At 45.0% G+C, this 12,426-nt stretch overlaps 1 protein-coding gene across 1 annotated transcript in view; it reads right to left on the bottom strand.

Moving 5' to 3' along the window:
* Chfr (checkpoint with forkhead and ring finger domains) overlaps nucleotides 1-12,426 on the bottom strand; it is a 41,764-nt gene that overhangs the window by 23,139 nt on the left and 6,199 nt on the right. The window contains exons 3-6 of the mRNA XM_023720659.1: nucleotides 10,305-10,404; nucleotides 4,273-4,382; nucleotides 3,129-3,188; nucleotides 2,794-3,003 (exon numbers count right to left, since the gene is read on the bottom strand). Coding sequence (XP_023576427.1) covers nucleotides 2,794-3,003; nucleotides 3,129-3,188; nucleotides 4,273-4,382; nucleotides 10,305-10,404 — 480 coding nt within the window. The remainder of the gene's footprint in view (nucleotides 1-2,793; nucleotides 3,004-3,128; nucleotides 3,189-4,272; nucleotides 4,383-10,304; nucleotides 10,405-12,426) is intronic.

Genomic DNA, 12,426 nt, shown 5'->3' with positions numbered 1-12,426 from the left:
AAGAAGAAGAAGAAGAAGAAGAAGAAGAAGAAGAAGAAGAAGAAGAAGAAGAAGAAGAAGAAGAAGAAGAAAAGAAAAAAGACAAGGTCTCACTAAGTCACCTTGGCTGGGATCAAACTTGGAATCTTGCTTCAGCCTACTGGGTTCACAGGTATAAGCAACCATACCTGGCAAGATGTCATAGCTTAAAAATCATACATGGCTCACCAGAAATACTATACACACAAGCCATGTGTCTTCAATGTACCAGGACCTACTGCCGTGCAAGTGGAGCCCAAAAGGCACACCATAAGAAACACACAGGAGTCTGTGCTGTGCCCAGCTCTGCCTACCAGGGACACTGTACACAAACCTGCATACCAGCAATCACAATGCTTATTATCTGGCAAAGAGCCCCAAAAGAGGTACAAAGCAGTGCACAACTATCCAACTATCTCACATCTGGCAAGTGCTTAATATCAGCCACTGTACAGTTGCTTTGTTAGCAAGCATATACACATGTAGATAGGAAATTCTTGGTTTTTAAAATTACACAATCTATAAATGCAATACCCTTTTTATGAAATTAGAACATTACTAGAAAACTAATAAAATGGGGCCAGGGAGAAAGCTCAGTGACACAGCACCTGCCTGGAAAGTGCAAGGTCCTGAGTTTGATTCCCAGTACAAAAAAAAAAAAATTAATAAAATGGAAGTTGTGGGTGTCAGGTACTGTCTCAGAAATAAGAAACTGAGTGACACCATCACTTCTCAGGTGGTTGGGATGTTATCCGTGAAGGAAAGAGGAAAACATGCAGCTGGGACCATCTTGCTGCTGTGGAGTCTGGCTTACCTAGGGGGCCCTATGAGCAAGGAGGGAACTTCTGAAGGCCTCAGGGAGGACAACAGGTAAAGTGAGGCTGCCTGTATGAGGAGTGACAATATTCGGAAGCAAAAAAGCCAAATTAACAAAAAAGGAAGCTCAAATAGCCTAGGAAAAGATTTCCAGTTTTAGGATGACACACTGACTGCATTTCCTGTTTTCACAAACCCCACTAGAAAGCTCAAGGAAATGAAAAAACAGGGACTGGGAGTGTGGCTCAGCAGCACAGCATAGCTCCTGTGGCCCTACATCCATCTCACGCACCATCAGAAGGAACATCTTGTGACAGAGCAGCCAGCCAGCTGGCAATAACTGAAGGAACTGCTCTCTGGAAGAGGGTTCTTTTGCTGCTGCTGATCTATGGACAGGACCATTAGGAACAGAGATCCTGTCAGCACAGGTTCAGCTGGTTCTTGCTAATGAACATGGTGTGATCCCTATAGCTCTGGTGGCCATTGTGAAACCTCAGGGTATTTTGACACACTTAAGACAGCTTACGTCCACTTGGGTGGACAGATGTGAAGGCCTTGTAAGCACCAGATTTGTTGAGCTGGCCCTGGGCTGTGTTTCTCAAATTTTTTGTTATGGGACAGCTTTTCTGTCACACTCAGACACACCCTGACTGACATGTAACAGGAAAATTACAGATCGCTATGCATGTGAGAAGAGACAGGATGGCTCCTGGACCCCGCAGACCCAGGCTTCCACCCCGCGCCTGGATGCGCCAGGTTGCACCATGCATGCGTGACAGGGATGACAGCGTCAACAACCAGTTCCTGTTACAGCCTTTGGCGTGCAGAGGACATCCAGCTAAAAACCCTGCTCTCATAGGCGTCTGGTAGGACGGCAAAGACTTCCTGATCTAAGGCCCGTTTGTCCTCCAAAGGAGTCCTGACCCATCTTCTATAAACAATAAAGCGCTCTAGATCACTTTGTATCTGAAGCTAACAGTCCTGAAAACTGGTCTTATCATAGCTGGAGCTGAAACACGTACTTTTAAAATGTTGGCACCCCGAAGAGATCCGCAGAGTGCTGGGTGATCCGGATTCTGGAGAATATGCTGTCTAGACCTGTCTCAAACTTTTATAAAAAGCCCCAATGTCTCTCCCTGTCGGCCTGGTTCCTCTCTTTGAAACTCACCCGCTGTCTTCCTTGGTAGCAGACGCTCATCTAAATAAACCCTGTTCTTTTCTAAAAAAAAAAGAGAGAGAGAGGGAGGAGACAGCCTGGCATGCTAAGAACTATATACCCCAGATGAGGTGACAAAACTATAAAACTTCATTGAAGATGATCAGGGAATTTAATAAGGAGAAACAAACAAACAAAACAAAACCTATGGAAAATCATCATTTTGCCCAAATCAACATCTCAAAACCACCACCACCCTGCAAACATTACCTTGAGTAAAAGAAGAAAAAAAAAAAGAAAAGAAAACTTGGGGCCAGGGAGTTAGCTCAGTAGAATAAGCACTTGCCTGGCAAGTGCAAAGGCCTGAGTTCAATCCCCAGTTCTGGAAAAAAAAAAAAAAAAAAAGGAAAGAAAAAGTAAAGCCAGTCAGAAAAAAACACAGTTTAGGGTTTTCTGTGCATGCGGTGTCAAGAGCTAGCCAACCCTAAACACATGGGCCTCCACTCAGGTGGCAGAAGCGCCCTGGAATCAGTGATGATGCTCACACAATCCTGTGAAGGTACTAAGAACCTCTGACGTGTAACTGCTGTAACTTCAGGGTATTTCTGGTAGATGAATTACATTTCAATAAAACTGACTGCCATGATGCTCACAGTCTCAGCATTTCTTCTTGTGGAACAAGTCCATATTTGCCACCAGAATGCTTACTAATGATAACTTTCTGCAGTGGCTTTTTTGCCTCTGTGATAATACAGCTAAGGACTGGGGAATTAGGAACAATGAGATTGTACCCTCGTTCTCACCAGAGCTGGAGGAATGCTCTCGCCCTGCACAGGTCGACTCTGTGGAAGAGGCAGAGGCTGTGAGGAAGAGGTCTGATGTTGATGTCGATGGCTGTGGTTCTTCCAAGCATGCCTGTGTGGCAGGCAATTGTGGTGAGACCTGGGGGTCGTCACTCAACCCTGGACCTGAGGTATCTTTGGACACGTGGAACATATTTTCTTTATTGGCTTCTGAAAGCACAAAAGAATACAAAGAGCACCTACTTGGGGCTCACGAGGCATAGCAGTGGCTGAATGCTATTCAAGAGTTCAACAGCCTTCACACATATCCGTGGCTTGGCCAGCAGCTCACTTACCAAAGGATTCCTGGGTCATGCCTTGCTTTTCATTCAAAGATTCGTAGAGGTATGCCACATCTAAAAACAAATAAATGAGTGTGGTGGCCATGTGGGAAGTAAGACCTCATCTCTCTTGTTGCCTCTGGTCATGACACAGACCATCTATCTGTCAACTACCCTCACTTATCAGGCAGTAACATCAGTTTAGGATTTCTCAATGCAGTGGCAGGTCTTTACTAGGCATAGGCAAGCCTCAGGGAAGAATGCTTCAGGATGCAGGCTAAGGTGAAGAATGTGTGCTTACATACAACTGCAAGCCACCAAAAGGAATAGATGCAAAATCTTGCAGTGTGGCAAAGGGTTGTTTTTTTTTCTTCTCTGTATTTAGGACAGGGTCTACAGGGTCTCACTATGTAGATCGGACTTGTAGTGATTCTCCTGTTTTCAGCCTCCCAAGTACTGGGATTACAGGTGTGCACCACCAAGCCCAGTCTCAATCACTGTCTCAGCGCACCCCATGGGCAGTTTCATGTAGAAAGATACCTAACTCCTTCTTCATTTTCCTTACGAAGGAAGACTTTGCAGTGACCTCCAAGTATTTCAGGGAGACGTTAAAGGAGCCCCCTAACTGTCCCTGTCCTGTAACATTTTTGCACAACATAAACATAAGACTCTGGAAGCTATTTCCAGGTTCATCTTAGCTATCTCTTGCACATCTCCACAAGAAGAACCTCAGAACCCTATTCCTGGGTTTTTCTATCTACAGCTCCTGGGCCAGTGATAAAGCTCAGTGTGGAGCATCGTCTGCCTGGCAAGCTCAAGGTTCTGAGTTCATCCTCTAGTACCCCCTCCCTGCCTTGACTACCTAAAACTCCAGGCCTTCTACTGTACTCACCACCCAGCTCCGTTCCTTCTCTGTGGCTGGCATTTCAAGATGTGCCACTCATAATGATGGTGGCATTCATGGAGGAAGGCTCTGATCACAAGAGCAACCCTCCCATTCTTCCACTGCTTACACCAAGAAGCAGCATGGACAGTAAAGAGAACGCAAGCCAATATGACTGTTCCAACAGGCTTTCTTTCTGAGAATGCTTTCTGGCCTCCGCTGCTCCCCTCAACACCATACCCAAGTATGTCCTTGACCCCAGGTAGATTTCCTTACTGTGTTCTGGCTCATTCTTCCTGTACACCAGGTAGATGACATCCCCAGTCTGTAAAGGGCAAGTTTGCTTTTTAACAATCTTCAACTTGTTGATTACTGTTCCATTGGTACTGAAAAGCAAACACAGATGTAATTTTCCCTACTCAAAGTAAGTTGGGGTTACACTTTTTTCTGCTACCATTAGAAAATTAGCTAAATATCAGCATTATGAAAATACAGGACCATTAATACACATATGCAGGTACCACTTTATAATTCTGAGAAAAGCTTGTGTGTGATTCACTTTCTCACAAACTAGGAACTACACCATGTTAATAGTGCTTTAGCATTTCTGCTGCTCTTGTGCCAGGCTCCCTTCAGGAACCTCTTGGTGGATCCTGCAGTCTTGTCAGCAGCATGTCTCTATTTGTAGGCCCTCCTGATCTCTGCTTAGCCTGCTCACAGGTCTGTCTCCTTCTGCCAATAGCCACAGCCCTGGTCAGCTCATTGCTCCGATAAGCATTGATTCCTCCTAAGACGTAGGTCTTACTAAGTTAAGCACTACTAACTGAAGATTACTGGCTCCTGTGCTCAGAACATAGTCTGTTGGATTGGAGAGGCCAAGGCACATGTCCCAGACCTAGGCTGTTAGGGGCACACTAAGAGAGACACAAAGGAATTGTCTCCCTGGAAGGGACTTTTAAATGGAGACTTGATGGAAAGTCAGGTGCTGGCTACATGGTGAGCTAACCAAACAGATGAAATTCAGCACTGGAACTACCATACTCCTTAGCTCTGAAACTTCCTTTGAAGGCCCACTCATGAAGGGAATCTAGAGGAGTGAACTTCTACCACAGCTTACTGAGGTTAGGGAATGACAGCACTTTCCAAAAAGGACCAGAAAGTAAGTAAGAACTCTTTGTCCAGGGCTGGGGAGATAGCTTGGCAGTCTAAGTGCCTGCCTGGTAAGCACAAGGATCCGGTACCACATGCTAAGCCAGCACCGGGCCTGTGGGTGCATGGGGTGTGATGACACATGCCTATAATCCCAGTGCTGGGGAGGCTCAGGCAGGAGGATCACTATGAGTTCGAGCTGCACAGTAAGATCCTGTACCAAATAAATAACAGATTTTTAAAAATGTAAAAATAGTCTCTGTCCAACTGCTCCACCCTGCCCATGGTGTGAAGGAGCCACACAAAGCTCCTAGGCTTTGAGGAGGGTTCCGCACACAAAGAGGAATGGCTGCATTTCAGCCATGCTCAGAACAGGCACTGCAGCTCTGGTTGCCAGCCTCACCCTGCACCCTGCAGCTGGGCCCTCTGCACCAGCTTTTTCCTCCATGCCATCTGCTCACCCCTCTGCTCAAGCTCCCATAAGAGATTCACACTGCTCCTGGGCACAGGGTGTGCCCAGGATGGCTCTTCATACACCTTCTGCTCTGATCACAGTCCTTTGAGCCTCTAGGCCTTCACCCATGTGGGCCCCTCTACCTGGCCTATGCCCTTCTGTCTCAGCCTGCCCTTCTCCAGGAATGTGGCATCTCTGAAAATTGGGAAAAGCAGCAACAGATTCTGCCTGAAGTCTCCAAAGAACTGGATCCAACTAGGCCTTAGTTTTAGCCAGAGACCTGTGCTAGACTTTGGACCTCCTCAACTGTAAGACAATGCATGTGTGTTGCTTAAAACCACTAAGTTTGTGGCAATTTGCTGTCACAGCCATAGGAAATTAACTCATCAGCCAGCCAGTCTGGTGAAGCCAGGCCCAACTTAGGCAGCTAGAGTTTCAGTTGTTTCTTTCTTTTTAATTAGCACATATCTGCAACACATAATGAACACATTCTCCTTCCCCTCCCGGTCTCCTTCCTCTCTCCATCCCCAGACTCTCCTTCCACTTGCAAAAGGTCTATCTCCTTGCTTTTTATCTTGCTCTTTATTTATACATCAGATTCTCACATAAGAGAAACCAGGGATATTTAGCCTTCTACATCTTATTTTGCTTAGTATTATGGTCTCAAGGCGCATTCATTTTTCTATAAAATAAATTATCCTCCTTCATGGTTGAGTAGCACTCTACCAAGGAAATATGCATTTTCTTTATCCATTCATGTTAATAAACATGTAGGGTCTTCCAAGACTTAGCTATTGTGATGTGTGCTGCTACTCACACAGGTACACATGCATCGCTGTAATATGATGCTTTAATTCTCTTGGGAGTATACCCAGAAGAAGTATAGCTAAGCTGAATGAAATTCTGGGCGGGGGCGAAAGCTCAGCAGCATAAGCACCTGCCTGGAAGCACAAGGACCTGGGTTTGATCCCTGGTACCATAAAACAAAGAAAAAAAAAAAAAGAAATTTTGGTTTTTTGGGAGGAATTTCCAGATTTTCTTCATTAATTAATTTATTTTCATGTAATTAGTACAGGGTCTACAGGGTCTCACTACACAGATTGGAATTGTAGTGATCCACCTGTTTTCAGCCTCCCAAGCGCTAGGATTACAGGTGTGCACCACATCCAGTCCTGCAACGCCACACCCAATCTAGATTTTCAAAGAGGCTGAAGCTTACATTTCTACCAACAATGCAGAAGAGTTCTTTTGTCCCCCATAAGCTTGCCATTGTTTCTTGTTTTTTGGGTTTGTGATGATAGTTATTCTATTTGAACTAATACGTAATTTCAATGGTGTTTTTCATGTATTCATTGGCATCTGTGCTTCTTTTGAGATATGTCTATTCATTCCAATTGCCCTTTCTTGATTGGGTCTTTTATTTTGGGAGGGGGCTGTTGGGAGCCACAGGAAGGTAGGAAATTGATCAAATGTGTATGGGTGGGACTGGGCCTCAGTGCTACCTCAGTCTTGAGAAAAACATCCTGTCTGGTTCAGGCCAGCTATTAGTCACTAGGTAACCTTGTGTCATGTGTCACTAACCTTGCAAAAGTATAAATAAAGGATCGTTTTGTTGTGCGTGTGTGGCATTACTTTTGCCCATCAGGCAGATTAGTGACCACCTAGCCCAGCTTTTGTCTTCTTGTCTATCTTTCTCATTCCTGCCCAGGGTAGAACTGTTTGCAGTAAGACCAACGGATCTCTATGGGGGGAGGTCTCATGTCCTGGAGTTCTTTTTTTTTTTATTTTATTTTATTTATTTATGTGTGTGTGTGTGTGTGTGTGTGTGTGTGTGTGTGGCCAGCTCAGCCCACCAGGGGGCAGGGCTGGCTGGCATGTGATGCTGGGGGATTGAACCGTGGTCCCTGTGATTTGCTAAGCTTGTTCTGAGTAGGTGCTTTAGACCACTGAGCCATCTCACCAGCCCCTGTCCTGGAGTTCTTTTTCTATTTATTTGGTACAAGGTCTCACTACACAGTTAGGACTCATAGCGATCCTCCTGTTTTCAACCTCCCCAGTGCTGGGATTAAAGATGTGTGCCACCACATCTGGTTTTGGTGACTGGCCAGTCACACCCAGGGTTCTGGGGCCAGCATGGCATGTTGTACCAGAGACTGAACCCAGATCCTTGTGCTTGCCAGGCGGGCACTTAGACCACTGAGCTTTTTCCCTAGCCCCCAAGACCTAGTATTAGAACAAGACTGAAACTGTTCCTACTTTAGTGCCTGATCTCTTAAAAATAGACTCACCTGGGGGAAAAGGCACACTTCACTGTGCTGCTAGAAGCCCCTGGCACATGTACATTTAGTGTGGCAGAGTGGGACACACCTGTAATCCCAGCTACTTAGTAGGGTGAGGTGGGAGGTTGGCAAGCTCAAAGTCTTCCTGGGCAACTTAGCAAAACCCTGTCCCAAAATAAAATAAAAAAGACTGGAATGGAGTTCAGTGGTAGAGCACACGTGCAGGGCTCTGTGTTCAATCTTCAAACAAAACAAAACAAAACAAACAGTACACTGCAGTGAAGCAGTTCCTTCAATAACATACTCAGACATACCTACAGAGCACGGAACCCTTGGCATGTTATGCAGGGCCCTAAACTGGGTGTGGTGGCACATGCCTGCAATCCTAGAGCTGGGAGGCTGAGACAGGAGGATCACTACCAGTCTGAACTGGGTTAGCAAGACCCTGTATCAAAAACAAAACCAAATTAAAAATGGACTGCAGATATAGCTTAGTGCAAAAGTTCTGGGTTGAAACCCTAGAACCAGAAAGACAATTCATTAATTTCAAAAAACTAAGATATTTTAGTTTGGGAGAAAAGTCCAACTTGTATAGGCTTATAAAACAAAAAAATTTAGGCCAGTGAGATAGCTCAGCAGACTAAGCGCCTGCTTAGGCAAGCACAAGGACTGGGGTTCAATCCCTGGCACCACATGCCAAGGTGGCCACCAGGATTGGGCGTGGTGGAACATGCCTATAATCCCAGCACTGGGGGGTGGGGGGGAGCTGAAAGCAGAATCGCTCTAAGTCTGAGCTGTGTAGTGAGACCCTGCACCGAATACATTAAAAAATAATAATAAAACTAAAAACTTGATTTGTTTTTTTCTTTTTTTTCCATGCTAGGAATCATCCAGGGCCTCATACATGCTAGGTAAGTGTTATGGGACCAAGCTGTATCCCCAACTCTTTTCAAAAATTTTTTGAGACATGGTCTTGCTAAATTGTCAAGGCTGGGCTTGAATTTCCAACTCCCATGCCTTAGTCTTTTGAGTAGCTGATATTACAGGTATATATCACCATAACTAGCTCTCAGTGTCTTATTTCTGGGCCAAGTATTGTGGCACATACCTGTAACCTCAGCACTTGGGAGGCTGAGACAGGAAGATCACTGTGAGCCTGGGCTATAAAGTGAATTCAAAGCCAGTGTGAACTACACAGCAAGATACTGTCTTAAAAAACCAAAAAGTTCTATTTCTTATCTAATTAAAATTTTTTTTTGTTTTGGGGATTGCACACAGGGTCTCTGACATGTTATACAAGCAATGTACTACTGGACTATTTTCCCAGCCCATTTCATGCTTTTTTTTTTTTTTTTTTTTTTTTGTATTTTAGGACAGGGTCTACAGGGTCTCACTACATAGATCAGACTCTTAGGGATCCACTTGTGTTCAGCCTCCCAAGAGCTGGGATTACAGGTACATGCCACCATGCCCAGTCTCAATTGCCATCTCAGTGCACCCCTGGGGCGGGGCCAGCATGGTACACTGGGGATTGAACCCCGGCCACTGTGTCTGCCTAAGCAGGCTCTTTAATCCACTGAGCTATTGGGCCGGCTCCAGTCCACTGCATTTTGATACAGGCATGCTCTCACTGAATTGCCCAGGGTTAGCCTTGAACCTAAGATCTTCCTGCTTTAGCCTCCTAAATACCTGAGATTGTAGGTATGTCCTACCCAGCCCAGCTTCTGAACCATAAGTGATTTGAGATGGAGACCTGTAAGTACCAAAGCAATACATAGGATTTCATTCTAGAAACCAGAAAATATACTATGATATCTTTTTTTTTTTCATTTATGTATTTGGTGCAGGGTCTTACTATGTAGCTCAGACTTGTAGTGATCCTCCTGTTTTTAGCCTCACTAGTGCTGGGATTACAGGTGTGTGCCACCATGCCAGACTTGGCTGCCTAGCTCAGCACGCCCCAGGGGCAAGATCAGGGATCAAACCCTGGTCCCTGCACTTGCCAAAGCAGGTGCTTAGTCCACTGAGCCATCTCACCAGCCTAAAATACAAGTTTTGTTGGGTTTTTTTAAAAATGTATGTATTTCGTACAGAGTCTCACTCCATAGCTCAAACTCGTAGTGATCCTCCTGTTTTCAGCCTCCCCAGTGCTGGGATTACAGGCATGCACCACCATGCCCAGTCTCCGTGGCCCACTCAGCACACGGAGGATGGGACCGGTGCGATATGTGGGACTGGAGATCAAACTCAGGTCCCTGCACTTACCTAAGCAGGTGCTCAGTCCCCTGAGCTATCTCAACAGCTATGATATCTTGACAAGCTACCCATCGCGATAAAAGAAAGCAAGCTACTGTTATTACCCCAAAACACACAGTTATCATCTTTGTGAGCCACAAGAAGAAACAAAAAGTTTGGAAAGTGCTCACCTGGTATCTTCCAGGGTCACCTGACCAGACTTTTCATCTACAACAATTTTACAGTGATCTCCAGAGACCAGTTTATTGCTGGGGAATGAAAGGTCACAACCTAAAACAGAGGATAGGAAGACACTGGAAATGAGGTTCTGTGAACTCTTTGTTTTACCGAAGCATGTGTCAGAGTGCCCACATAGGAAACATCCAAGTAGCAACTCATTTAATCCAAAGTAAAAGAGGCGGGCTGTGTCCTGAGCCTTCTTGAACCCCATTACCAACTAGACAAAACAACCTGACTTCAACTTCTTCAGGACAATTTGGTTGCTTTTTAAGACAAAGTCTCAACATGTAGTCCAGGCTGACTCAAATGTGAATTCTCCTGCCTCAGTCTCTCCAGTAACAGGGCTGCAGAACAGCTTAGCTTTTCTTTCTTCTGGTGGCATTGAGTCCAACATCTTTACACTGAGCTGGACTACACTGCAGTTTTTAACTTTGATGTAGAGTCTCACTAAGTCTCTAAGTTGCCTAACCTAGGCTCAAACTTTCAACCCTCCAGCTTCAGCCTCCCAGGGCCCCAGGCTTGACTAGTCAGCACAATTTTATGATGCACACATGCATAATTAGTTTGCTAAATACCACAACTTAACATAAAACTAAGGGGCTTAGTTAACTTAATTCGTAGCTCTCTCCTCTGTATAACCTAAGGTTTCAAGAATCATCACAAAACTGAAACAATGACAAACACAGTTGCAGAAAATCTGAGCAAATTATCAGGGGTAAATGTATACAAGAAAATACAGAACAGAAAGGGAAAGCATCCAGAGCAGAATACATTTGGATTTTTACTACCTATAAGGGGGAAAGGGAAATTCTCAAATATATAATTGTTTCTACTTTAAATCAAAAGTACAAACACTGGACCGGGGAGATGACTCAGTAGAATAAGCGCTTGCATGGCAGGCGCAAGGGCCAGAGTTCAATCCCCGGGTTTTTGAAAAAAAAAAAAAAAAAAAGTACAAACACTTTTAGAAAACAATATCAAAAATTACAAATCACTACTGCTTATAATAGTAGTAGCTTATGATTCTGCATAAAGATACTACAGGTATTAAAGGCAATTTAAGGGCTGGTGAGATGGCTCAGTGGTCTAAAGCACCTACTTATAACAAGCTTAGCAAAGCACAAGGACCGTGGTTCAATCCCCCAGCACCACATGCCAGCCAGCCCTGCGCCCTGGTGGGCTGAGCTGGCCACACACACACACACACACACACACACACACACACAAATAAAGAAAAAAAAAAAAAAAAAAAAAAGGCAATTTAAAACTGAAAAATTTGGGCCAGTGATATCACTCAGTGGTGCAGTGCCTGCATGGTAAGCACAAGGTTTGATTCCTAGCCCCCCACAAAAAAGGGGAAGAATTTAGCACCCTGGAAGCTGAGGCAAAGGATTACCAAGAATTTGTGGCCAGCCTGAGAGCTACACAGTGTGTTCCAGAGCAGCCTGAACTACATCGCACAACCATCTCAAGAAAAGGAGGGGAACATAGTTCAGCCATTTAGCGTCCCTAGGTTCCACCTACACTACGGTGGCTGGCCAACCAAACCAACCAAATAAGGGCCTGGGAGATGGCTCAGTAGAATAAGCGCTTCCCTGGCAAGTGCTAGGGTCTGAGTTCAATCCCTGGTTCCGCAAAAAAAAAAAAAAAGAGCCAAACCAACCAAATAAAACTGAAGAATTTGTGGGGCTGGTGAGATGGCTCAGTGGTCTAAAGCACCTACTTAGAACAAGCTTAGCTAAGCACAGGGACCGTGGTTCAATCCCCCAGCACCACATGCCAGCCCCCCCCCCCCCCGGCTGAGCTGGCCCTACACACTCACACATAAATAAAAAATTAAAAAAAATAAATAAAACTGAAGAATTTGTAAAGGACAGTGACCAGTCAAACTTACTTCTAAAAATGTTCCATGTGGAACTCACTTTGGCTTGAGTTTTTTGTTTTTTTAATGGTGGAGGTGGTGGTGGTACTATGATTTACGCCCAGAGCCTCAAGTGTGCTACACACGTGTTGTGCCACTGGGCTATACCCAGCCCTGGCCTGCGCCTTGCTCCATCACTAATCTAAGTACCT

The sequence above is a fragment of the Octodon degus genome, unplaced genomic scaffold, assembly GCF_000260255.1.
Source record: "Octodon degus isolate 3935 unplaced genomic scaffold, OctDeg1.0 scaffold00076, whole genome shotgun sequence".
Lineage (NCBI taxonomy): Eukaryota > Metazoa > Chordata > Mammalia > Rodentia > Octodontidae > Octodon > Octodon degus.
This window is presented reverse-complemented; position numbering and strand designations above follow the sequence as displayed.